We start from the raw sequence: 24,615 nt of genomic DNA on the forward strand, positions 1-24,615 counted from the left end.
TTCTATCCGACTCCGCTGCAATCGTACCCGTCTGCACGGAGAGGTAGGCCGGAAAGCATAGTTGCTCCCTTCAATACGCACACAAATAGAGGTTGCTAGCTTACTGACACTGCTTGTTTTCTTCCTCCAGCGAGCGCAGCTGTGTGCCGCAGCGCCATCTAGCGCATCACTCCCCCCTCCCCCTTCCCCTACACACGGGCGCCCACACGCAAGCGCATTGATCGAAAATGTTCTGCGGATCTCCGCTTACGGACTGCACGCGCGACACCATTCAGGCCATGAACCAGATGCATGAACTTTCGCACGGCGTCTCGGCGATGAAGTCCTCCAAGACAAAGCGGCACAACCCGTACGCCAGCAAGGTGCTGGCCCCGGAAGACTCCGTCGAGTTCAACAGCATGCTCAACTCCCCACTTTCCGCTCGCCAGTCCCCGCTGAACTGGGAGGCCCGGGCATTTGACCCGACGTTTATGTACAGCAACGTCAGCACGCCGTACCTGACACAGTCTCTCGCCAGCATGTCAATGGACCTACAGGTGCGGCGGCCGCTCTTCGGCGACAGCCCGGCTGTTCTCACGGGCAAGTCCCCTTCGGATGCCTCCACGGATCTTGGCGCCGGTCGCGCTCCGGTCGTCGTCGCGCCGGTGATGCGATCTTCGGTGACGGCACCGCCGAAAAAGGCACTGGGAAAGGTGTACGTTGGTGGCCGCCCCGTTGTGGTGCCGCGGCACGACAACGAGGTGACGGTGCAGCTGCGCCACAGCGAGGCCACCTTTGTTATTCCCGACATCTACAGTCTTATGGCGTTGGAGGAGGAGACGCGGGACGTGGTGGGGCTGCCGGTTATCGTCGAGGGCGACCGAGGCGAGGACTTCGGCGTGATTAGCGGCATGGCCAAGATGGAGGCCGCGACGGTAACAGCCGCGCCGTCACCCACGACAGAAGAGGAAACGGCGGCAAAGGGGTCACCAAACTGCGCTGCGAAGCCGCTACTGAAGGTGCTGCGTGTCGCCTCCGCGCTCGAGGTGCAGAATAGTGAGGCACTGCCGCAACGTGAGGCTGAGGCACTCGAGTACTGCCAGACCTGCCTGCAGGAGGTGCAGCTGTCGGTACCCATCACCATCGAGGGTGTCGTCTTCCAGTTCGACCGCAAGAAGCTCACCGTCCGCTACACAAGTGACGCCTACGTGGACTTCAATGATCTGACCCGCATGCTGCACAAGAAGTACAACTGCCGCATCTGGATGGACCAGCTGAACCGCGACACCGTCAACGGCGCCGAGAAGCGCGGCCGCCGCGGCGAGCACGGTGGAAAGAAGAGCAACCCGCACAACAGGGGAGCAGCGAAGCGCCGTGAGCAGCAGTGAGCCAAGAGTTGATGCGGAGAAAAAGGGGGAGGACTGAGGGGAGGGGGAGTGAGGCAGCGGTAGCGCACATGTAAAGCAGCGCAGTACATGCTGGCGCGACGACGCCTGAGTCTCTCCGTCTCCGCATGCCCTACGTGCGGCGTTTTGACGTGCTTGTCTCTTCGTGAATTCCCCCTCCTCCCCCACCGTACCGCCTCTGACGCCGGCGTCGCACATATCGTGCTTCATGTGTCTGTACGATCCGTTGAAGGCAATCAACGTTGACCACCACGACTCCCCACCCCTCACCGCTATCGTTATTTTAGCCAGCCGCATGCGTGTCAATGGCGCTCTGCGTGCTTCGTTTGCTCGGGGTCACCTTTCGCCGCCCTTCTTTTTCTGTATGCTCTCACTCCCCCGCCCCCTCCTTCCCTCCTTCTCGTCTTCCGTCTCTATACGCCATGGATGATTTCCTTCGCCCGTTCTCCGTTCTCCTTCGGTTCTTCTTACTTTTTTTGTTGTTTTGGCTTCCTTCTCTTGCTGCATACGCGGAGTGTTCCTTCTTTGTTGTTAATTTGGCGCATGCTCTCTTCCTACCTTCGACAGTCGATCTGTTTCCCTCTTCCTCTCTCGCCCTCTTCGTGTGTCTTCGCCGCACTCATTTTCGACCCTCCCCCTCCTTGTAGATGAGCGTAAAATGTTTACTCGCCTGCGCTCGTGTCGGTGTATGCATGCCGCTGTCGATGACGGTAGTTTCTGTTGTCAGATCGCCCTCTCCTTGTCTCTCTGCGCGTAGAGAGGCAACAAGATGGGGCAGCACATACACAAAAAAAAACGTATATTGGTATGTTCTCTTTTTCCTTTTCCATATTGGTCTTGTTTTTTTTTTTATTTGCTGGGCTCTTGTTGTGTGCGTGTGCGTGTCTGCGCACGCGTCTCCTCTCTTTACGGTTTCCACCCGCTCTCTGCTTTGATTTCGTTTTTCTTTTTTTTTGCCCCTTCCCCCCTCCCCGTTCGCCGTCCTCCTCCGTTGTGTTGCCCTTTTATGGGAATACACACAAGTACTCACGCCACGACGCCTCGCTCCTTTTTGTGTTTGCTGCACGCCTGTGCGTCTCTCTGTTAGCGTTGTGGAGTGTGGAGTGATCGGGAGGGAGGGGATGAGCAGCTGTACACATATCCGTGCAAGCCGCTCGCCCACCAAACTTCATCTAGGTGTGTGTGTGTGTGTGTGTGTGTCTTACTCCAAACACCTCACACTGCATACTTGCGCACACACCTCTTTTCGTCTACTTTATTCGTGCTGCTTTTTTGTTTTGTTTTGCTCTCTCTGTGCGTTTTCCTGTCCTTTGCCTTTCTTCCTCCTTGTGTGTACTCGTGGCTGTATGAACACCTTCGATGCTGTAGGTGGCTGTGCGTGGTCCCTGTGTGCGCGCCTTTCATAGATCTGTGCCTTTCTGCCTTCCCCCTGTACTGCCGCTCACCATCGTCCCTCCTCTTTTTTTTATCTTCGTGTGCGACTGCCTTACCCCAACTCCCTCTTATTCTGTAGTGCTTGCGTCTCGCCCTCTGTATAACCTCCTTACAGTTTGGCCGGAGTATCGCACCAACTCTCTTGTCCTCGATGCCGCAGTTTGTATGATATTTAGTTCTTGGGCCCACTTTTAGCGCCAGCCGCGTCGTGCAACGTCAGAGGCAACTGCTACTGGCAACGCTGCCGAGGATTCTCCATCCGCTGCTGACGTGAAGGTCCGCTCCACGCCCCCCTTCCCCCGCCGCACACATACACACACACACACGAGGACAAGCGCTCAAACATAGTCACGCTTCCGCTTCTTGCTCTTTTTGTTGTGTGCCTCTCTTCCCCTTAGAGACGCACACACACACACACCCTCCATTCATAGAATATTGTCGATGGCGCTTCGTGCGCCACCCCTGCTCTACCTTTTCTTGCCCCCCCCCCTCATCCCCCTCTCCCGAGCTCAACTCCCCTATGCACTTTTTTTATTTTAGTGGGTGGGGAATTTTGCCCTCCTTGCATTGTCCTCCTAGTGGTCATGAATCAGCACAGACGCGTACTGCGCGGCTCCACCTTTTCGAACTGTCTTCCTCTCTCTCTGCGTTGACACCCCCGTCAAGGCATTTTTTCTGTTTTTCCTCTTGTTATGCTTTCCGTCTTCACTCTTCATACTCTCTCTCTCTCTCACACACACACACTCACTCAATGGCCGCGTTTGCGTGCGTTTGCTTTCGACTTTTCATTGTTTTTGTATTGGCTCTGCTTCTCTCTCCCACTCTGAGTGTTGGAGTACGCGTGTGTACGCCTGTGTGTGTGTGTGTGTGTGTTGGACCCCCGCCGCTGCTCAGCGCTAAGGCACTTCTCGGCGATAGTGAGACGCACACAGAAAGGCACACACACACACACGTACACGTACACCTTTGCACGAGAGAGAAGAGGGCTGAACCTGCACTCGCATGCTATTCACGCTTTTTTTTTCATGCTTCACTTCTTGCGGAACAAAATGGTAGCGCTTCCATTGGATGCACAGGTGTATGATACAGGTAACTGCACAAACACACACGCATATATATATATATGTATACTGTCACTCGTACATGCCAATACAGGAGGGAGGACAGCTTGCCACTCAGACAGGTGTCGCCCTTCTTTCCAACACACACACACACACACACACACACGTACAGACGCGGGGGCACTTCAGATTCACCGTTACCGCTGGGCAGACGTGGTTGACGATGCCTAAACGTGACTGCGTCATGTAAAGTATGCTTTGTCTCTAGGGATCTCGCTTATACACGCCGAGAGCTATAATGGCTAGCATGCAGGCTAAACGAACGTAATACATGCCTGAAGCAAAACGGCTGCCGTGCGTGCGCTTGTGCTTGTCCTCATTTTTTCTCCGCTCACGACCACTTGCTTTTCCTCTTTTCCCTACCGGACAGAAATTTGCGCTTCGGCCTTGTACGCCTACTGCTCTTGTTTTGTGTGCGTGTGTATTGGTCTACGTGCGTGCGCGTGTGTGTGCGCGCTCCAAGCCCCTTGACCGAGGCGCGATGAGGTGCAGCGCACGACTCTGCCCAGCGTCTGCCGCACCCAGCCACCTCGCTCTTCCCTCCTCTACATCTTCCCTTTACCTCCCCTTGTGATGCGAAGGTCGAACTGAGCAGGCAAGCGCGGGTGGGACAGAACCACCACAGCGGAAAATGCGTCGAAGAGCGACCGAAAGATGCATAAAAGTACAAAATGAGCGTCATTCCTCCTTCGTTTCCGTCCTTTTCGGCAGACATTTTCGTGCCCGCGCCCTGTTCGAACAGTTGTGCAGGAGGAAAGACATACGCATGCACGCATGCAGGCAGGCACACGATCTCTCCTTGTGCACCACAGCGCTTGCGCGTGTGCATGTGAGAGGTCTTGTTCTCTGCGCCGCGTGCCGTGCGTTAAAAGAAGCACATCTGCTCTCCCTCGGTATTCTCTGCCTCTTCTCACTCTTTCCATCTCTCTCATTCCCGTCAACTTTCCCGCCGCTGGGCATTTCTCTCGTCACCGGGCTCCCTCTCTCTAAGCATTCTTACGTTGGTCTTTCTTTCGGCGTGTCTCCCTCTGACTCGTTGGGCTTGAATGTGTCCATCTCCCCCGTCCCCCCCCGCCATTTCCCCCATCCCCCCTTGTTTCTTGCTTCGCTTCTCTTTGGTCTTTGAATGGTCTCCTCTCTCACGCTTCTTTTCTTCTCCGTCCTTTTAACGTTTCTCTCTGTTTGTGTTGTCACGGTGGCAGTGCGTACGTGTGCGTGCCGCGCGCGAGCGGACTCACTCCTCTCTCTCTGTGGGAACTGTGGGTCTAGCGCTGCGTGCCGACGCTTATTCTTCTCTTCCGCCTTGCTTTTCTGCCAAGCTCGCCAGAGACAGCTCCTCTTTACCAAGAACGCACTCGCAGGCACAATCACTCCGCAAGCGATGCAGACGCCCGCACCCCGCGCAGATGCACGCGCCCATGATAGCGGAATCGAGGGCGACTGCTTAGAGCGCGTGCTCTCTTTGTTGAATCTCGGCTAATCATCCATGTCTTTTTTCCATTGTTTCCCCCCTGCTCTCTCTCTCTGCGTTACCGCACTCTTTCTTCTCTGCCTGCTTACCGCCTTGCTGCGCCGCAGATGATGTGGAGGAGTAACTCTGCAACGCCAAACGAAAAAAGAACGGATAACAAGAAGATATCGACCTTGACAATCCCCTCCCTCCTTTCCGGGTCTCTTGCTTTCTTTTAATGAGAATCCACCGCGTGCTCTCCGTCTGTCTGCGTGTGCGACGACCCACCACATTGATCGCCTGATGATGTATTATATTGTGCCTTTTTTTCCATCTTAGAGCTGTTCCGTTTTTGTTGTTTTCGGTGGTGAGATGCCCACGTTTTGTTGCTTGTCTCTCTTGTTGGCGGTGTTTTGTTGTTGTGGCACCCTCCTCCCGTTCTTTTCATGTGCGCTGCTGCCTTCTCCTTTGCTTTCTCTCTCACCGGGTGTTTACATGTGCTCCGTGCGTGTAGGTGCGTGGGGATGTCACCCCTTCCCCTGTATCTCCTCCGCCTCCTCCTTGTCTGTTTATGCCGCCGTTTGGACCACTATTTCTCGTTTCGCTTGCCACGCTTCTTCGCTTGTCTTTCTTCCTTTTTTGCGCTTTTTCATCGCTCCTACATGCGCGTTGAAGAACAACGCGCAGGGCCCACAATCACGTAAGCAGACCCACACGCCCCGAGTGATGTGGACGCGTTTATGCCCGTATGTGTGCGCGTGTATGCTTCAGCTGCCTGCTAGTACAGGCAGGCTAGCAACAGATAAAAAGTAGACTAAGTATAAACTGCCGCATCTGTGTGCAGTATGCACTGAGACCGCGTAGCGCTGACGCGACTCTTTCTGTCAAACGGAGTGCGTGTTCGTGACGCTGAGAAGGTGCACAACGTACGCGTGAGCGTGGGCTATTCGGTCGCGGGCCCTCGAGGAGGACAGGGCCTGCGCACAAGGCTTTTCCACCGCCAGCGGCTCATCTGTTTTGTCTGCCTGCGCATGTCTTCGCCTGTGGAGGAAAGCGGTATGGCACCAGCACACACGCATGCAGCAGGCGTGCACTCAAGCGATCACTGGGCACCTTCTGTCTTCGAATGTGCGTGCTGAAAGGATGCGCAACTGTGCCGCTATCATCACTCCTGTGTCGCACTCACTGCCTCATCCCCCCCTTCCCTCCCCCAACTCTCTTACGGCTCTCACGCTTGCGCTCACACAAGTGTGCATCGACTGCGTTTATTGACCGCGCACACATCCTCTTCAGCGTCTTTCTCGCTGCCTCCCTCTGCCTGTAGCATCTTCATACATCTCTTCGTTTTTCATTCTCACGTGCGCGCGCGTGCAAGAAAACGTCTGCCTGCGTGTGTGCGTCGCTGCCCCCGCAGCTCTTTCCCTGTCTCTTTCTCTCTCGCTGTGCCCACGTTGCCTCGGTCCGACCGCCAACACCCCGCGTTTTCGCCGTGTTCTTTTCCCTTGCTTCGCGCTCCACTCTTCCGCTGTATATATTTATATATACACACACTCAGCGCCGTCGCTGCTTGTGGCTGCCGCCACCGTCCTCTTGCTGTTTGAAGACCCGCCTACCCGGTCTCAAGCGGGGCGGTGGAAGGGCGTGAGCAGCCGAAGTCCTTTACGTCGTCTTTGTGTTTTGCCGCTCAGCAAGCAGAGCGCGCATCGGCGGCACGCCCCTCCGACTCGCTTTTTCTGTCTCTAAGAGCTCGCCACCACAATCTAGCTCGCAAGCACACCCCTTCGTGGCAGACGTAACGATGCCTCGCGAGACGCACGTATTGCGCTTCAAGGTGCTCACAGTGGAGTGTGCGGCCTTGCCAAATGGCCAGCAGTACACCGTCATGTACCACCGCGGCAACACCAACCGCTCCACCCCGTGCTACACCGCACAGGGTGGCGTGATCAACTTCGCCAGTATGCCGGAGGGCGCAGCCGTGGTGCATTTCAAGGCAGGCCACGGCGGCGGCCGTTTCGCTCCAAAGTACATTCGTTTCATGATAGAGGAGTACACGCGCGGCATGCCGCGCCGGCTGGTGGGGGAGACGGAAGCGGATTGCACACAGGTGTTAAAGGATTACGGAGCGTCCGGCTCAGGCATCCTCACCGTTGTCTTCCGCCTCTATGGCACCACCGCCAAGATGAGGATTGCGGTGCTCGTGTACCCAGAGCATGCCCCTCCTCTCTCCTTCGACGGGTTGATCGACCCGAGCGAGGTGGCTGCGCCGCTGCCGCCGCAGGCGTTGAAGGTGATGAACCGTGGGGAAGCCATGATGATACTGATGGGGCTAGAGACGTTGCTCGAGCGGCGGCGCACGATGAAGGCGGAGGGGCAGAGCTTGCCGCAGTCTCGCGAGGAGAAGAAGCTGGCGGAGCTCGAGAAGCGCCGCAAGGCCCTTGTGGGCTCCGAGGGTTTGGCGACTGAGGTCATCAAAACCCGGTGCGAGGAAGTGGTGGCTGTGCAGTACACCGCGCTCGCCCGGAAGCACCGCAACAACTTCATTGGCCAGACCGCCGCCTACCTCCGCGAGATGGCCATGCGCGCTGGCGAGGACTTCATCGATGACGACGGCAACAGCAGCGGCAACACGGTGATGGAGCAGCTAAACCGAGTGAACCGAAGCATCGAAGAGGTGGAGATGCAGGTGAAGAAACTAGAAGAGGAGCAGACGGCGCTCGGTCGCATTCAGCATAAGGTGGACGTGATGGCGGAGCTGAGCGCGAACCTCGACAAGGTGGCTGCGCTTCAGCAGAAGATGCAGGTGCTGAAGGAGTCCCGCACAGCGCTGACGGAGGCTATGAAGAAGCAGGCCGCCAGGAAGAACACCCCACTCGCCCGCGAGGTGGCTGCCATCAACGCTCGCATTGCCGCGCTGAATGCGGAGCAGCAGCAGATGGCGCCAAGGATCCAGCACATGGTGACAGTGGCGGCTTCGCACGTGGTGAAGTGGGCTCGCAGCAAGAACCCGCCGGAGTTGGATATCAAGAGCCGAATAGATACCTCGCGAGAAACTGGTGGCAACGGCCGCAACGCCGTCGACGACCTCTTCAGCGACGACGACAAGCCGAAGAGGTCGAAGGAGCAGCCCGTGATGGACGACGTGCAGCGAAAGCAGGTTGTGGAGGCGCTCAAAGGGCTCAAGACCCCCACCGCACCCGTCCCTACCCGCTCGCCCACCTCGCCCACCTCGGCGTCCTCCAGCTCTGGCCACCGCACCCCGCGTGACCTCTTCGCTGACGCGGGCCTGCCTACTATGGGCGACTTCAGCAACACCAAGAAGGAAGAGGAGGCGGCAACGAAGAGGAAGGACGACACCTCCATAAAGCCCGTCCACGAGGACCCGCTGAAGCCCTCTGGTCTCGGCGTAGACATGTTTTCAGCGAAGCCGGCGCCGGCTGCCGCCTCTAACGTACCAGCGGGCTTGCCCTCGATGAACGATTTCATGCGGTCGTCTGCCTCGTCGAGGCAGCAGGACGCGCAGCCTACGTTTGACTTCGGCAGCATCCTGCAGGCAAGCTCGGTCTCCCCGCAGATGGGCGGCGGCTTTGTGCTGGAGCCGCAACAGTCCGAGGCAGCGGCTTCGAGCTTCGCCGCCGCGGCACCTTCTGCCGTCAGGGACGCCTACAACAAGAGAGATGACCCGTACTATGACGAGATGGATGACTTCACGGTGCCACCGGACGCCGCCGACAACAAAAACTACGGCGCTGTAGAGATCACCGGCGGCATTTTTGGCTTTCAGGATGATACGAACTCGCCAGCCTACGTGGCGTCGCGTCCGACTTTCGACTTTGGCCCAAGCGGCGGTGGCGATGATGGGCCGAGCGGGGTCGGGGTCACGGCGCCGCCAGCGGAGACCTTCTCGTTTGGCGGTGGGACCGCGGATGAGCCGTCAACCAACAATCGCCGAAACAGCTCCGACGACCCGTACACCGGCATCACAAACCTGCCAACCTACAACTTTAGCAGCTGAGGTGGGAATGCGGCGAGGGGGGCGGGGGCTGTTGTCGTCATGGCGGCGTGCGTTCGGTTTTGGGAGGGGGATAGCGGGCGGGGGACGGTGGGCCGCTGCCTGTATCCATCCGTCCCTCCTGCCCTCTTCCCGTGGCGGGCGTCTGGTATGACGTGCACGTCTATCGTGGCTTCTCTTTGTTCTTGTGATTGGTCGACTTTTTCGGCTGTGGCCTGCGGTCGCTCTCGCGTGTCTCGGTTTCTTCGTCTGCGTGTTCTCGACTTGGTTTCTCTGTGTGCGTGTGCCGAGTGGTAGTCCCAGTCGTCGTATGGCATCATCACCTCCACCGCCGGCACACAGACCTCCTCTAGCGACATCTTTCTCCTTTCCTAATACAACCCTCAACGTACGTCTAGGACACGCAGCATATGCCGTGAGAGCACCTCCCTATAGACTGGCGGTCGCACAATCAGGCACACGCGCTTCGTCTTGTCCCCATTCATGCGTTTTTTTTTTGTGTGAAACTACGCGACTCACGTTATGGTCCCTTGTAGGACGTGGCAGGTGGCACGGGTAGTCACGCGTGTTGGATTGATCGACGGTGCCCCGTCAACCTCTTGAGTCTGTGCATACGTGTGTGTGTATGTGCGTGCTCGCTAGGATGGGCCTGCAAGGAGACGCGCTGCTGCAGTGTTCATTATGAAGAGGTGGCGAGCAAGTCGGTAAGCCGCTGCTTTTGGTCGTTGCGTTGCCTCCTTTTTTGGTTTGTTTTACCATCCTATCCTTTCACCTCACCCTGAGGATGGTGATGGGAGGGGGGACTATATTACGCTACTGTGTTGAAGCATGTATGTATGTGTGTGTGTGCATGTTGCCTTGCTGCCTGGATCATTGCTGATGGCTTTTCTCCCCCTTTTTTTCGGTTGGGCTCATGGTACATTTTCGTTTTATTGTGCATTTTTTTTTCGTTTCGGATACTCTCCTCGTGTTCGTTCCCGTTGTTCTGCTTGCGCATCACGGTGCGGGTGTGTGCGTGGGCAGCGGATGGACTCGTGATTCTGTTAGCTCGATCAAGCGGGTGTGCGAGTCATGTGCGATTTGTGCCCGCTGGGATGGACTGCGGGAAAGGAGCGCGAAAACGAAGCGCGCAGAGGAGCAGTAGCATGCCCCAAAAGAGTATGTAACGCTAGGAACGTGGCTCGTCCACCAACGAGCCCCCCTGCCGCCCTCCCTCCTTTCTAGAGAGGTACGCGTTCATCACTGTCGCCTACGTCGCTTCCAACGCCAGTATGCGCTCGAGGGTGCGAAGAGGAAAAGAATCGAGTAAGCGGCTTCGGCGTTGGGCAATGCAACTTGTGCAAGTCACTCTCTTCCCGTGATTGCGTTTCTGTGACTGCATCTGCAGTGAGACCCGCACGCCATCGAGCAAGCGGTGCTCTTCTTCCTCTCTTCATCTTGCGTCTTGTCTGTTCTCTCGCAGCCTTTGTCTTTTGGCTCTTGTCGGGCGATCATACGTACTTGGGCTCCGATCCTCCCCTCTGTTGGTGCTTGTGTCTTCCCTGCTTTTTGGTGTGTGCGTGCGTGTGTGCGTTTGAGAGGGAAGGGGGGCATTGCGCCGTCCACCATGCCGGCTTCTGTGTCTTCGCCGCTGCGTCCCTCTCACTCCCACGCGCGCGTTGTACAACGACGGTGAGGCAAGGAGGACTTTGGTCACGCCATCAGCCCAGATCTCTCTTAAGCTGCTTTCGTTTTGTGCATATTTCTCACAAGGAGGCAAAAAAAAACAAGTTGCACTGACACGTGTGTGCCGACATACACGGGCAGGCACGGGCACAGGATGCGCACACGTGCTCAGCGATGCCTTCATGCCGCTCTGCAAAGTCCCTGGCCTGCATCCACGCGCGCCGCGCGTGGAACGCAACGCCGCGGCTTTTTGGGCACACTCATCGCCGATGACTCCGCGGTCTCGGGGATAACAACGTCCAACGTGTTGCCACAGGGCTCGTCTGCCACGGATGACCCCGCGCTGAGTGAGGCGGACTCCTCGTACACGCACCCCCTCGAGGTGAGCGGCACATCCTTCAAGCTGTACGGAGAGTCCACCACATACGCCAAGGAGGACGCTGGCCACATCTTCGCCTCCGCCAAAGTGCTCAGCTACAACCCCGCCATCCTCTTCAACGACCTGCAACTACAAGAAGGGCACCAGGGGCTGCTCAACCCCACCGGCGGCCTCGGCGCTGGCCGATCAGGGGATTCACCGCTGGCAGCCAATGACCCGGAGATGGCAACGCGAGCGGCCGAGGAGGAAGAGAGCGACGCCGTCATGCGCTCTGGACGCAACAAGCAAGGCGCCGCGGGTGCGGCAGCGATGGCTGCGGCGATGCTCGACTCGCGCCGCGCGGCTGAAGGCATAGCCATGGTACCAGGCCACCCGCTTCCGGTCGTCTTCCCACGATCCGACGGGCTGTCGCCGGCTCCGCGCGTCAAGAAGCTCGGCTTCGGAGGTTTGAACGAGACACACGCTGGAAAGCAGGCACGCCAGACGAGGCAGAGCAACGAAGAGGATGTTGATGCGATCATGTGCGGTGAGGTCATGGAGAGCGAGAGGCGCGTCGAGTCGCACAGCCTGCAGCACAGCATCACATGGCGGGTCCAGGTGCTTGATGAGCACTGCAAGCCCATTCCCATAAAGCACTTTCAGCATTTCCGCGAGGCGATGGATGTGCTGCCGGCGCGTGTAATGCAGGGGCTGAGTGAATCGGGGCTCACGCGCCCGACGCTCTTCCAGTCGGCCGCCATTCCGCAGCTGATGCGCGGGCGCGATGTCGTCGGCATCGCTCCCGATGGCAGCGGAACGACAGTCGCTTACGCCGTGCTTTCCATGGCCGTGCTCGTGAAGGCCAAGGCCGCCGAGGAGCAGAAGCGGCTGGCAAAGGTGGTGGAGGAGGGCACCAGCTCGGCGCCACTGCCGCCAGAGCTGTCTGAGGCGCCGTCATCATCGTCCGGCGACGTCGTGGCGCGCCCGATTGTGGTTGTCCTGTGCACCAACCGCCAAACGGTGCTGCGGACGGCCGCGATGTACAGCAGCCTCTCTGCAGAAGACGTTCGACTCGTTGCAGCGTATCAGTCGGTGGACGGTGACGATGAAGAAGGCCAGCGGAGCGTCATTCGACGGAAGAAGGGCTGCGACGTAATTGTGGCCACACCAGCTCGCTTGACGGCGCTGGTGCGCGAGGGCCATGTCACTCTGAGTCGCGTGCACGTACTGGTGGTGGACAGGGCGAACCATCTCTTGGCGGCGGACCCCAGCCGGAATGGCCGCACAGCGTTGCCGCATGTCGAGGACATAATGCACGCTGTGAAGGTGAACGGCGTTGCGCATCAGTTTTCTCTGTGGTGCACAGAGCTGGAGCCGTCCATCGAGTCCCTCGTGCGCAAGTACATGTCACCGCTGACGGTGACGGTGATGGCGACGCGCGAGGAGCACACAAACGTGAATGTGCGCCAGATCCTGTACCCACTGCCAAGCCGCGATGACCGTATCAAAGCCATCCAGCAGCTGTACGACCAGGGCACCATCTTGAAGCGCGACCAGGTGTTGGTGTACTGCGCCTATCGAGAGACCGCAGAGGAGGTGAGGAGGGAGCTGATCAAGGCGCTGTCTGCCCCGTCATCTATGGTTCAGTGTGTGCACAGCGGCCTGTGCTCTCGCAAGCGCAACGAACTCCTCAAGGCCTTCCAGCACGGCGACATACGCATTTTGGTTGTCACGGACGTGGCGACGAAGCGACTCGATGCCGAGGAGCTGGGGCACGTGATCCACTACGACCTGCCTGCCTTCACCGAGGTGTACATGCAGCGCGTTAGCCAGGTGGACCGCTCCGGCCGGCAAGGGACGTCGCACACCTTCCTCACCCCAGGCGACACCCGCGTGCCGCCAATTGCCAGATTTGTGGAGAAGCAGACGGACCACGCCCTCAACGATGAAATTCGCAAGATGATCGCTGACATTGAGGCCGCGGACAGCGAGGACAGCTGGGTCATCCCGGTGCTGCGCATGCATGGCCACGCCTTGTCGAACACGAAATGGCGGGTGCGCGGACGGCGGGAGATACGGCAGCAGGTGGAGACTCTCTCTGGTCTGGTATCGGAGTCGGACCAGAAGCCTGTGGGCTAGGCACAGAAGGTGGCCGACGGGACAACATCCCTGCTGATAATGACGTGTCGGCGCAAACCTACCACACGTGACTTGGGGGCGAAAGAGGTACACGCGGAGTGCTTTGGCCCCTCCCCCTCCCTCCTCGTCCTCTTCTGCTCGAGAAAAACGAGCGCGGCACAGGGCTGCAGAACTAGCGAGGGATGAAAAGCAGAGGAGGTATCCGCTCTGCAGCGATGGAGGTGGAAGGGGTCGACACCGGGGCACCACTGCTGCTGCTGCCGCGACTGCGGCAATCCGGTTGGCGCTCTGCTCTTCCCCTTACTTTGCAGCTCGTTTTGGAGTGCTCTGTCGGTATGCGTTGTGCCCCATCGTTATCTTACTGCTTCACGGATGTGATTTCTCGGATTTCTTGTCATCGTAGAAAGCCGTGTGCTTTTATGATCACTGCATGCAGGAGAGCCTACGCACACCGGCCACTTGAAAGGGGGAGGGGGCGGCGAGAGGCGACGGCATGATAGCGTCTCTGCAGGATGAAGAGCCGCACTGTCTCACACTAGTTTTGATGTGTTATCCGCGTACCCACACCGGGCCTATTCGTCCCGGCCATTTTCTGTGCGGTTAACGGGATGGTGCGCGCATGTGCGCCGTGGCGTCTTTTCACCTCCAGTAAGGCTTTTCTCTGCTGCTTGCTCACGCTGCTTCCGCCGACACACCCGCGCACTGCATCGTCACTGCGTTCTCATCTCTCCTCCTCTCTACTACCCGCCCGCTTGCTTCTCTATGGTCCACGTGCGTTGCAGGTGTATGTGTCTGCTCCCGCATCGCCACATCGCACATCACCGCCGCAGGAACGAAAGCGGGAAGACCAGAAAAAAACGAAAAAGAACGGACCCAAACATACTTGAATCAAAAAAGGAAATAACGTGCATTGCGTCTCATTCTATTCCCTCACCGCCGCGAATCGCCCTCCGCAACTCCCAGATATGCTGGGCACGCCGTCGAACGCGTGCGTGCCGGTTGCTAGCGACGCACGTGAAGATGCGAAAAGGAACTGAGAGGCGCACTACGGCATACATCCCTTCCCACACCCTAAGCACCCTGCCCCCTTGAAGCAACACCAGCAGGTGGCCACAAACGGGCAGCACGATAGATCGTCGCAGCTGCAGCGAACACACACACACACACACACACACATATGCACACACGAAAAGGAAACACGCATGCACTTCCTTCGCAGGGAAACGTAAGCAGTGCACATCACCGTGAGAGATCGCAAAGAGTCTGAGTACGCATCGATGCGCTGCCCCCTCCCCCCTCTCCCCCTTCTCCCGTCCCCTCCGCTTCACTGTCCTTTTCGCTTGTTCTCGTTTCTCTGCTGCTGTCTTGTCCCGCTCTCTCTCTTTTCATTTTTTCTTTTCCGCTTCGCTGTTTCGCCTCGACGAGATCGTCGCTGTTTGTGCGAGCATGTGTGCGCGTGTGTGTGTGTGTGTGTGAGAGCGTCTCCTCCCTCTGTGCTCGATTCGATTCTTGCCCCCTATCCCCGCTCCTGCTGCCTTCGCGCATAGAAACATCAACTCCTCCAAAGAGCCACACCCCTTGCCACCATGAGAGCACCAAAGCCTTCGCCCTTCCTTTCTCTCGTGTGACCAACACGGGGAGGGGCGGGGACTCCACGAAAGGCGTTGTGCGCTTATCGGTTCACGCACAAAGGGAGCGCGACGCCAGGCAACAGCGACGGGGAGACACGAAGGCACACTCCTCCACCACCAAAATCGGTGGACAGAGTAGGGAGTGAACACTTCGGCATTGCGTAGCGAAAGTCTTCAGCGGCATTACAGACAACAGTGAACGAAAGAGAAGGAACCCTATCACCGACTCCCTCCCCCATCCTCTCCTCTCACACCACGTCCGTATCCTCTCCATCTTTTTTTTTCTTCGCGCTGTCTTGTCTTACCGTTGTTGGCTTCTCTGTGGCACGGCTTTTGCTATCGCACCTTAATCCCTCTCTGAGCCATTTTTACGTCTCTTTGTTTTCTCTGCTTCCCTCTTCTTCGTCCCTTTCTCATTCCGCAAGTGTAGTTCATGCGACACACCCGCTCATCCACCATCATCGCCATAAGCACCCGCATTTTCAATGCACTTTCTTCGCTTCAATTTTGTGTGTGTGTGTGTATGTTTTCGTACCAACGAGAGAGAAACACCAACGGCCAACTGTCTCCTTTTATGTATTTCCTCTCTCACCAGCTACCCACTTCCCTCTCTGTTGTGCTCCCTTCAGGTTTCTTCGAGTCTACCCCCCCCCCACTCAAAGGAAAAGAAGACCAAGTCTATCTTCAGCGCGCACGTTTGCCCGCGTGTAGCAGCAGCAGCATTCACGTAGTGCTGCGCCACCAGGAACCACGCAGAGACGTTGCGTGAGGTAGCGTGATCTCGGTTTTCTCCCTCCGAGGCTGCCTGCTGCCATCCTCTCTGCCTCCTCTTCCTTCCCCTCACTCCCTCCTCTCCTCGTTCCCTCGTCGGGGCGCCCATACACCAACACACTCGCGCACCCTCCCTAGATACATTAACATAGCTGTTCGCTCCTCTTTCTGTGCAGCCGTATTCATTCTCGTCGATTATCTTCTGTCTTGTCGCTGCCCACTCACCTTGGCCTCAGCTCACACCTTTGTTGCCCCCCACCTCACCCTCCCCGACCCCTCTCTGAGAGCACCGGCGGTGCTTCAGCAACGAAGTAAAGAAAGAGGCAAGCAATACCAAGACAGACGCCGACTCTTGCGCCGACACGCACATCGTAGCTAGGAGACAGTAAGGAGAGAACACACTTACATGCCGATTAGCCATAACAACGAAACACCAGACTAACAAGAAGAAAAAAAGAGAGAAGGACGGGCAGGTAGAAGAATTCGATCAGGAGAGACCCCCACTCACCCACCCACTCCACTCCTCCGCCACCCTCCCCATCGTCACATAGAGACAAAAAAAAGAGGGAGGAAGAAAAACGACGATACACGCATCTGTACGTGATCGCACACGCCAGTGGTGGTGCTGCTCTTCGAGTATTAGCAGTCCTGTGGAGGGGGGGGGGTGAGGCGGGTGCGCTCTTCTCTCTTGCTTCTGCTCTCTCTCGCTGATATACACGCACCTCTTTTTCTTACGCTTTTTCCTCGTCATTTTCTCCCCCTTTTTTCTTGTGCTGTTGTGGCCCGACGTGTGGGGGAGGTGGCTGAGGGGCCCAGACGGCGTGTGGCTTTGCCTTCTTCTGTGCTGCCCAGCTTTCTTCGTCCGAGACTTGTTTCTCACGCTTGTGTTTGTCTCTGTGCTGCGGACTTTGTTGCATCCACATCCCCGGCCCGCTGTCGCGCGCGCGTCTTTGTCGGCAGCCTCTACTCGTCCTTCCCCCTCGCATTTTCCTTTTGTGGACTTGTCTTTCTGCTCTGTTTCTAATTTTGTTAGTGCTCCTCCGTCACACCGCGGGCGCTCGTTCTCTCCGCCTGCCTGTGCGGAGAGAAGACGGTCTTTTGGTGGCGCGGCTTCACAGAGCAGTGTTGCCGGTGCAAGCACCCAAATCTGCACGACCAAGCGGAGAAAGGCGGAAGATGAGCGACATGAACATGGATATGCGCATACATAACATGAAGTACACCAGTGGCCTCGAGTCAGGTCCCTTCACTAGTGAGGGTGTCTTATCAACGAACGCCGATCCAGCACATGACTACGAAGCCTCCGCTACTGCGCTTGGGGCGCACTCCACTTTGTTTCACGCGCTGGCTGCCGTGGAGGAAGACGACGACGGGGAGAACAGCAACGACGTGCTGCTGCGCCTTTTAAACGAAGTCAGGGCTGTTGAAAGCGACGGCGATGATGACGAAGTGGAGGTAATTGATAAGGGCTCTGACGAGAACGCCGCTGGCGCGCTCGCTCTCCGTCACGGAGAAGAGCCAGCGAAGCCGTACATGCCGCCATACACGGCTGTCCCCCGCGGCGGGGGGGCCATAATCGCCGGCGGCTTCACAGTCGAAGGCAACGCCTCGTACTCGTCTGCCGCCAGCCTGCCCCCTCCTCCGCCTCCGCCGCCACCGCCGCCGCCGGCGTACAGCACACCAAGTATGGCTCCGCGCAGCCCCTATGCGAATTGTTACTCAGGCATTCCGCATCTCTCCATTACACCCGGATCGAAGCCGCCGCCGCCGTCGTTCGCAGAGGCTATGGCGACGGCGCACGGCACCCCTGCCTCGCTGCTCGGGCGTTCGGTGCCTTCACAAGAGTGCTCTCCGATGTTGGCCAACTACGTGCCACCCATGCCGGCAGCGCCGCAGGAGACGGTGCTGCTGCGCAACAGCAACGGCGTCTTTTTGCTGCAACCGATCTCCAAGCCGACGCCGCCGTACACCCCACCGGCTGGTAGCACCTCTCCCCCGGTCTCCCCGCTGCCGCGATACTCGCTGCCGCCGGCCGCCGCATCCACGCTGAACACCGCCGCCGCCAACGGCTTCCTTGGCAGCTCCATGGTGCAGGCGGGCGCGCGGGCTTCCAGCATTACGGAGCCTCTGCATTACGCTCCATTCGGGCCCGCCGGAGGCAGTCCTTACCTCAGCGCCACAGTTCCCTACTCGCATGACGTTGGCTCGGTGCGTGGCACCCCGTCTTTGGGGACTGCACCCCCGCCGTACGCATGCGGGGCCCCTCGAGGACCGGCTACGCGCTGAGGAAACCCAGAGATTGACACAAAGATGAAAAAGACACGGCGTGCCCGTGGCAGCAGCAGCCTCCACCGCTGAAGCGCGTGGCAGCGGTGCCGGTTAAGGTGTGCGTTGATGTGTGGGCATGTTAAGTGTGGTGGTGCCCATGCACCCGCGCATCCACGCACGCGTTCTCCACAGCACGTGTGGGTTGCCTGTCGTTCCTTTTTCTTTTTCGACTTCGTTTTACTATGTTTGCGCTGTGCTGAGGCGGTGCCAGTCTTCCTGATTCCCCTCCTCAGCAGTCCCCAGCCCTCCCCCAGCTCTCCTCTTCTCGTCTCCTCCTCTATCTCCCTGTTCCTCTATGGTTTTCGCCTTTTTATATTTCGCTTCTACCTTGGCCGTCTCTCCGCCGCGTCTGCTCTGCACATATATTTGTGTTTGTATTTATTTCTATATTATTTTTATGTGGCGGCTGTGTGGACACTCTTGCTCTACGTCCCCATTCCTGTCTATGCGTTTTTCTGTTGGCACATGTGTGTGTGTGTGTGCTCTCTCTCTCTCGTCTCCCTTACCTTCCGTTGAGGAAGGTGCTGTACACACACACACACACACACGAGCTTGCCGACGGGATGCACGCTCTCGATGGCGTGAACGAATAGTAGCAACCGGAAAAGAATGGAAGACAACCTCGGAAGGGAAGCAACAACCGACACAAAAGGGTGCAGCATTACACCCACGAGGCCTCCACGAGGTGCACACATACATACAGACACACAGACGTGTCGGCAGCTCGAGGTTGCATCAGTGGGCTGCTGCTTTTTCATTTCTCCTTTTTCCTCCGCGTTGTTTCTCCTCTTTTCGTGTAGTTATCTCTCCATCTTTTCTTTCCTTTTTGTTGTTCTTCGTAGTTATGTCTGCTCCGCTTCTCCTCGTCTTTTCTGTGTGCCTCTCAGTCGCCACCGGAACACCACACGTGAGCATGTATATATGACAGTATGTGCGTCTGTTCTGATCCCCTCCTTGTCTCTTGCGTAGGTTGGTATGCCCGTGTTGCTGGTTTTAGTGCCTCGATGCCGTCTTCTACGTTCTGTTTCTTCTCTGCTGTCTGGATCCTCACACATATGTGCGCGCATGACTCTGTGTCGATGTGCTCGTGTGTGTGTGTGTATGTGTGCGCGCGCGCTTGATACTGGGTGATGACCGACCGAGGAAGTTCGGAGGTGAACGCAACAGTAGCAACCAAAAAGGGTGAAGATAGAAGACTAGAAGACGCTTCCGTGTGTGACACTCCCCACCTTGTGCTCTGTGTGTGCGTTGGCGCCGGCCACTCTCTCTGTATTTGTTGTCGAGCGTCACGCTCTCGAGCAGCCGCGGCTTAGAGGGGAATTACAAGGGAAAAGCGAAAACAAAAAGCTAACAGAAAGACGCCACATGAGGGAATCTCGCTTGAGAGCACCGCGCTACTTGGTGGTGTGTTGTCGCGTGCGACGTCATCTTTTCTTTCGTGGTTGCCAATCTTTATGTCTGTGCAGGCAGGCGCCAGGCAGCTGATGCTCAGCCCTTCTCGTCGGGAATCGCATCTATCCTCTGAGCATCAGGCACACGTTCTTCCGTCGAACCGTATTGCGGTTTTCCCGAATCGTCACGCGCGCTTCGTGCTCGCCTTGCTCCCCTTCTCAGAGGCGTTTTCTCTTGCGATTGGGGGTGATGGAAAGGAGGCGCACGACCTGTGCGAATTGGTGCGTGTGCGCGTTGTGCTTGTCTGGGTAGGCGTATGTGCGCGTGCCTCCGCACGGTGCGAGACGCCGGCAGACGCTGTTGTTGTCCGATCCCCAGAGAACGCGGAAGCACGGGGATAGAGGGCGGTCTCACTGGCGCGAGCGCGCCTGCCTGCCTCTTCCTCTTCTACCTTTGTTGGTGTTGGCCTTTCGCTGCGGATTTGCACGCCCCTCTCAACGTCTTTTTTGTTATCTTCTTCCGGGGCGTTTCTTTCACTGTTCAGTGTCTGACGCTGCCGTCATCTCTTCCGCGGTTATGTTTCACGGACTCGCTTCCTGTTCTTTCCTCTTGCATATGTCTTCCACCCTGTGATGAGCGGAAATACGAGTCGGTGAATCTGTGTGCGTGTGTGTGTGTCTACCTCTGGTATGTGTGAGCGTGTGTTTGTGCGTGTGGGCCCACGTTGATCGAGGCGGGGGTGTGCGGACATCTTCGCGTCCTTGTTGTCGCTCTTGCTTCGATCACAAGGAGATGGTCGTCTGTGTGTGTGTACGTAAAAGTGGGTACGATGCAGCTGCATTTCGTTTCGTTATGTTACTTTTCTTTTTTCCTTTCCGACTTCTGTTTTTCTTTGTTTTCGGCTGTTTTTGTTTTTCATTCCCCACCCGATCGGCTCTCCGTCGCTTCCTCCTCCTTTTGTCCGCGTGTGTGGTAGGCCGCTTAATTATGCATAACTCGCTTTTCCATCGCTGTTTCGAGTCTTCTTTTCTCTCCTCGCTTTCTCTCATGAGCACCCCTTCGAACAACAACAAAAAAACGTCAGTCCCACACACACACACACACACGCACCCATATGGGGAGGAGGCGCACCGCCATGAAAGTTCTCTGCCTCTGCACACAAACGAACAGCCGCCTCGTCCGCCTTCGCAAAGCCCGTGCGACATCCGCTGCTTTGGAGTGATGTGTTCGACCCCCCCCCCCCACCCCCCACCCTCTCCCCTCCCCTCCGCCATGGCGGCGCGGAGGAAGGAGCGGATGGGGGCCGGGAGTGACAGAGACACGATTGCGCGGAAAAAGAGCACGGGCACGGCCACCAGGCGGCCATGCACCACCAAGTGCACGAAAGCTGTGCACTGTGTGCGTGTGTGGCTTTCACCTCCGCGTTTCTCTCTCTCGCTCGATGTTGTTGCATGACTGGTACGGTAGCCTCATAGAACGACATGTCCCGCCCCCTGCCCCTCTTTCCTTTCACGTGGCTGCATTTCTCTCTCTTCGTCTCCCTCCTTCCTCTCCCCCCACGTTTGCGTCTGTCACCCTCCCCTCTGCCACTATCGTGTGGCCCACCCAAGAGCGGCGACGCGTACAGCGAATAAACCAACATACTAACGACCGTCACGGCAGCAAAAAAAAGCGAATACCGAAAAAGCGAAAGGAAAGCACCGTCTTCACATCTCGGCGCGTGTGTGTCTCCTTCCCTTCCCGTTTTTGTCTCCCTCCCCTCCTCCCCTCCTCCCCTCCTCCTATTTCCTTGTTTGTTTGTGTTTACGCTCTGTTATCCGTCTCCGTACGGTCACACACGACCTACACACACACCAAATACGTATATATATATATACGTACATACACGCAGAACTAAACCGGCCTACCGACCCGACCCGCGCACGCATAGCCGCCCTCTTGCCCTTCCTTCACCTGCAAGAGTGAGGTGTGTCTTGTCTCTCTTCGTCATTGACCGTCGTTGCATGTGTTGTGGTGCTTTTCTTCGTTGTGTGCGTGTGCATTCTTGTGCGTAGTCTCCGTCGTTGCCCTTCACTTTTTTGTCGCTCCCTCTGCGCTCTCCATAGGCTCCCACCCCACCCCAAGTTCAGTTCCTCTTCCTTTTCTCCTGCGCCTTTCCCTTCCTTTAGCACGCACACTGGCACATATACACCCGACTGTGTACGACTTCCCTCCGCGCCGTACGGGCGACTCTCCTTTGTTTTTTCCGTTGTTGCGCAAAAAACAAAGGCGAAACCACGAAGAGACCAAAGAAGGAGCGACGAGAAGAGCGGCAGCTGCGCCGAGGCGCAATCACCTGCGGACCCTCGGCGTTTCCCCTCCCTTCTCCTTCGGCACACGCACGGGAATATTTTTGCGCGTACGCGAGGGGCGCCCGCCGCCATCGTGCCGGTCGACTCCTGATTAAAGGCAAGCGAAACAAGTGAGGCTGCATTGAAGCAGAAGGAAACCCCTGCGAAGCGACTAGTGTTGGGTGCAACGGTGGCGCGCGGGTGCGGACAGCCGTTTCTTCGTTTTTTTTTTTGCGGTTTCACGGGCACGTTGGGCTGCTGAGCAAAAAGTACACATATACATACATATACATCTATATAAAGTGTGTGTGCCAAAACGCATCAACGAGGCCCACCCACTCACTCACCCGGTGGCTCACCTACGCAAACGCAAAGGCAGTGACTACCATGGACTCGCGACGGCATCGGGTATCTCCGCTTGTGGTGCCGTCGTCGGCGCACTCGCGCACCTTCTCGAAGATGACAGTCACCAGCGCCAACCTGGTGAATGTCAGCGACACAAATCTGTCCCTGACCCCAACTTGCACAAGCACGAATGAGCGCCACCCACTGCATGGAGCGCATACGCCCCACCGTCGCGCCTCCATCCTCGAGAAGCAGCAGCCCACCCCGCGCGGCTCCTTGCAGTGGCCGTCGACGCACCGCTCCTTCTCCAGTGCCGCAGCCACGCGCGACAGCTCGCGGCACTCGCAGGTGACCGACCGTATGAACGCGATTGGCGTGAGCGTTTCCGCCTTGAGCCAGCACGGTCGAGCCTGCAGCAGTGCCTCTCACACGCCCATGTCGTCGCACGACGAGCGCAGCGAGCACTACTCCTCCGCTTTCAGCGGTGCCGGTGGCCGGCGAGGCTACAGCCTCGGCCGCCACTCAACGGCGCCGCCGCTGGTGGATTTTGGAGACTCTCCTTCCTTCAGCCGACACAGCGCCGCGCACAGCGTGTGCACGACGGCGCTGTGCACGCCACGCGACGGCACCGCGACGTCCTCACACGGCCCTGTGGCGTCGCCGTCCATGACTACCGAGGGCAACAGCGCCAGCATGTCGGGCCCTCCCCCGCTGTACGACTTTGAGGCGGAGGCGCACCAGCTAACGCGCGAGCAGCTGGAGGAGCGGGTGTTGCAGATGCGGGCGGCCAACGTTGTGCTGCAAACCTCGGTGCTTCGACTGCGTGAGTCCCTAGCGACTCTGCAGGAGGGCATGCGCGCTAACTACGCTGACCTAGAGCGACGGCAGGAGAGCATAGCGAACATGCTGCTGCGACGCCTGGAGGCCACGAAGCGACGTCGTGGCAAGCTGGTCGCCCACCTGTGTAGCGTGGAGGCCGAGAAGGCGTCGCAGGAGACGAAGCTGCGCAACACCACGCAAAACATCAAGGAACTGTCGAAGCATCTGAAACAGGAGGAGCAAGAAATCGCCAACCGCCTGCAGCGCCGTCTGGAGCGACTGCACGCTCAGCGAAAGCAGCTCGACCATGCCCTGGAGGAGCAGACAAACTCGCTGCAGCAGCTGGAGCAGCTCGTGCAGGAGGTGGAAGAGATGGACCAGAGCGACTCAGCGGAGACGAGCGCCGGCTGCCTGGCCACTCAAAGCGCAACGGCGACGCCGGCACTCCCCGCTGCACCCGCGAGCAGCGCCACAGCGACCACCAGCGGCATCTGTGTCCCCGTGCACGAGCGTAGCAGCAGTCGCATGAGCGCGGCGAGCTCGACCACCGCCACCACCACGGCCGACGTCGCCTACGACCCTACTGCCATGATACGGTACTTGGAGGAGGAGATCGCGGCAGCCGAGAGCCTGCGCACGGAGGCGCTGTCCAAGGCGGAGAAGTACGTCGCCACGCGCGAGCGGCTGGAGCGGCGCCTTGCGCGGGAGAAGCAGCAGCGGGCCGAGCAGCATTCTCGCACACAGGAACTTCGTCAGCAGCTGCAGGATGCAAGCACGGCTGTGAATGAGAAGGAGGCAGCGCAAGCGTTGACGATGGAGATGGAGGTGGATAGGCACCTGAGCAGCTCTCGCTTCGGCGGCGACCTCATTTCAAGTGCCAGCAGCACGTGCGCCACGCCTCAATTGCGCACCGTGAGCGCGGTAGCTAGTCGAGGTAACTCGGCGTCGCCTGGTGTCAGCCGGCCTTGTCCCGGGCCCGCTCTGCAGGACGTCGACGGACGCCCGCAAGACCCGTTTATGTTGCCGGCCAGCAGCGCCTGCGGCGCTCAGGCGAGTTCCACGAGCCACCCCGGCCACTTCAGAGGCGCTAGCGGCGTGTCGGCCAGCATGTCAGGCTGCACGTCGCTAGGCGATCCCCCGGCCGCCGCGCCTGCGATAGAGGCACTGAACCGTCTCTCCTCTTCAACACCACTGAACGCGCCCGCTAGTCGTGATGAGACAACGATATCTTCCGAGGGCAGCCAGCACGCGCGGCTGCTTCTGCAGGACACCTCCTGCGTGGCCGCCCCGCGTCCGGCGATGCCCGCAGAGAGCACGCTGCCGTCCGCCTCGTCCATGCCCGACGCCCAAGGCCCCATGCTGTAGCACCTCCGCTGCCTTTAAAATGCTAGACTGCGCCTGTGTGTGCATCAGTACCTGTGCTGTCATCTACATGCTG

The 24,615-nt window shown here is 58.1% G+C and overlaps 5 protein-coding genes across 5 annotated transcripts; all 5 read left to right on the plus strand.

Annotated features, from left to right (window-relative positions):
- Positions 1-278: 278 nt before the first annotated feature.
- On the plus strand, positions 279-1,367 carry LINJ_10_0100 (conserved hypothetical protein; the record flags this gene model as incomplete). Its single annotated transcript, XM_001463623.1, has 1 exon — positions 279-1,367. One exon carries the CDS (start codon positions 279-281, stop codon positions 1,365-1,367), a length of 1,089 nt encoding a protein of 362 aa, XP_001463660.1.
- A 5,821-nt stretch (positions 1,368-7,188) lies between these two features.
- On the plus strand, positions 7,189-9,402 carry LINJ_10_0110 (conserved hypothetical protein; the record flags this gene model as incomplete). The annotated part of the gene is made up of 1 exon (XM_001463624.1): positions 7,189-9,402. One exon carries the CDS (start codon positions 7,189-7,191, stop codon positions 9,400-9,402), a length of 2,214 nt encoding a protein of 737 aa, XP_001463661.1.
- A 1,816-nt stretch (positions 9,403-11,218) lies between these two features.
- LINJ_10_0120 (mitochondrial) lies at positions 11,219-13,561 on the plus strand (the record flags this gene model as incomplete). Its single annotated transcript, XM_001463625.1, has 1 exon — positions 11,219-13,561. The coding sequence occupies one exon, from the start codon at positions 11,219-11,221 to the stop codon at positions 13,559-13,561; it is 2,343 nt and encodes a 780-aa protein (XP_001463662.1).
- Positions 13,562-17,139: 3,578 nt separating this feature from the next.
- LINJ_10_0130 (conserved hypothetical protein) lies at positions 17,140-18,249 on the plus strand (the record flags this gene model as incomplete). The annotated part of the gene is made up of 1 exon (XM_001463626.1): positions 17,140-18,249. The coding sequence occupies one exon, from the start codon at positions 17,140-17,142 to the stop codon at positions 18,247-18,249; it is 1,110 nt and encodes a 369-aa protein (XP_001463663.1).
- A 4,775-nt stretch (positions 18,250-23,024) lies between these two features.
- On the plus strand, positions 23,025-24,542 carry LINJ_10_0140 (conserved hypothetical protein; the record flags this gene model as incomplete). Its single annotated transcript, XM_001463627.1, has 1 exon — positions 23,025-24,542. The coding sequence occupies one exon, from the start codon at positions 23,025-23,027 to the stop codon at positions 24,540-24,542; it is 1,518 nt and encodes a 505-aa protein (XP_001463664.1).
- Positions 24,543-24,615: the final 73 nt, after the last annotated feature.

The sequence above is a fragment of the Leishmania infantum genome, chromosome 10, assembly GCF_000002875.2.
Source record: "Leishmania infantum JPCM5 genome chromosome 10".
In the NCBI taxonomy this organism is placed as follows: Eukaryota; Euglenozoa; class Kinetoplastea; order Trypanosomatida; family Trypanosomatidae; genus Leishmania; species Leishmania infantum.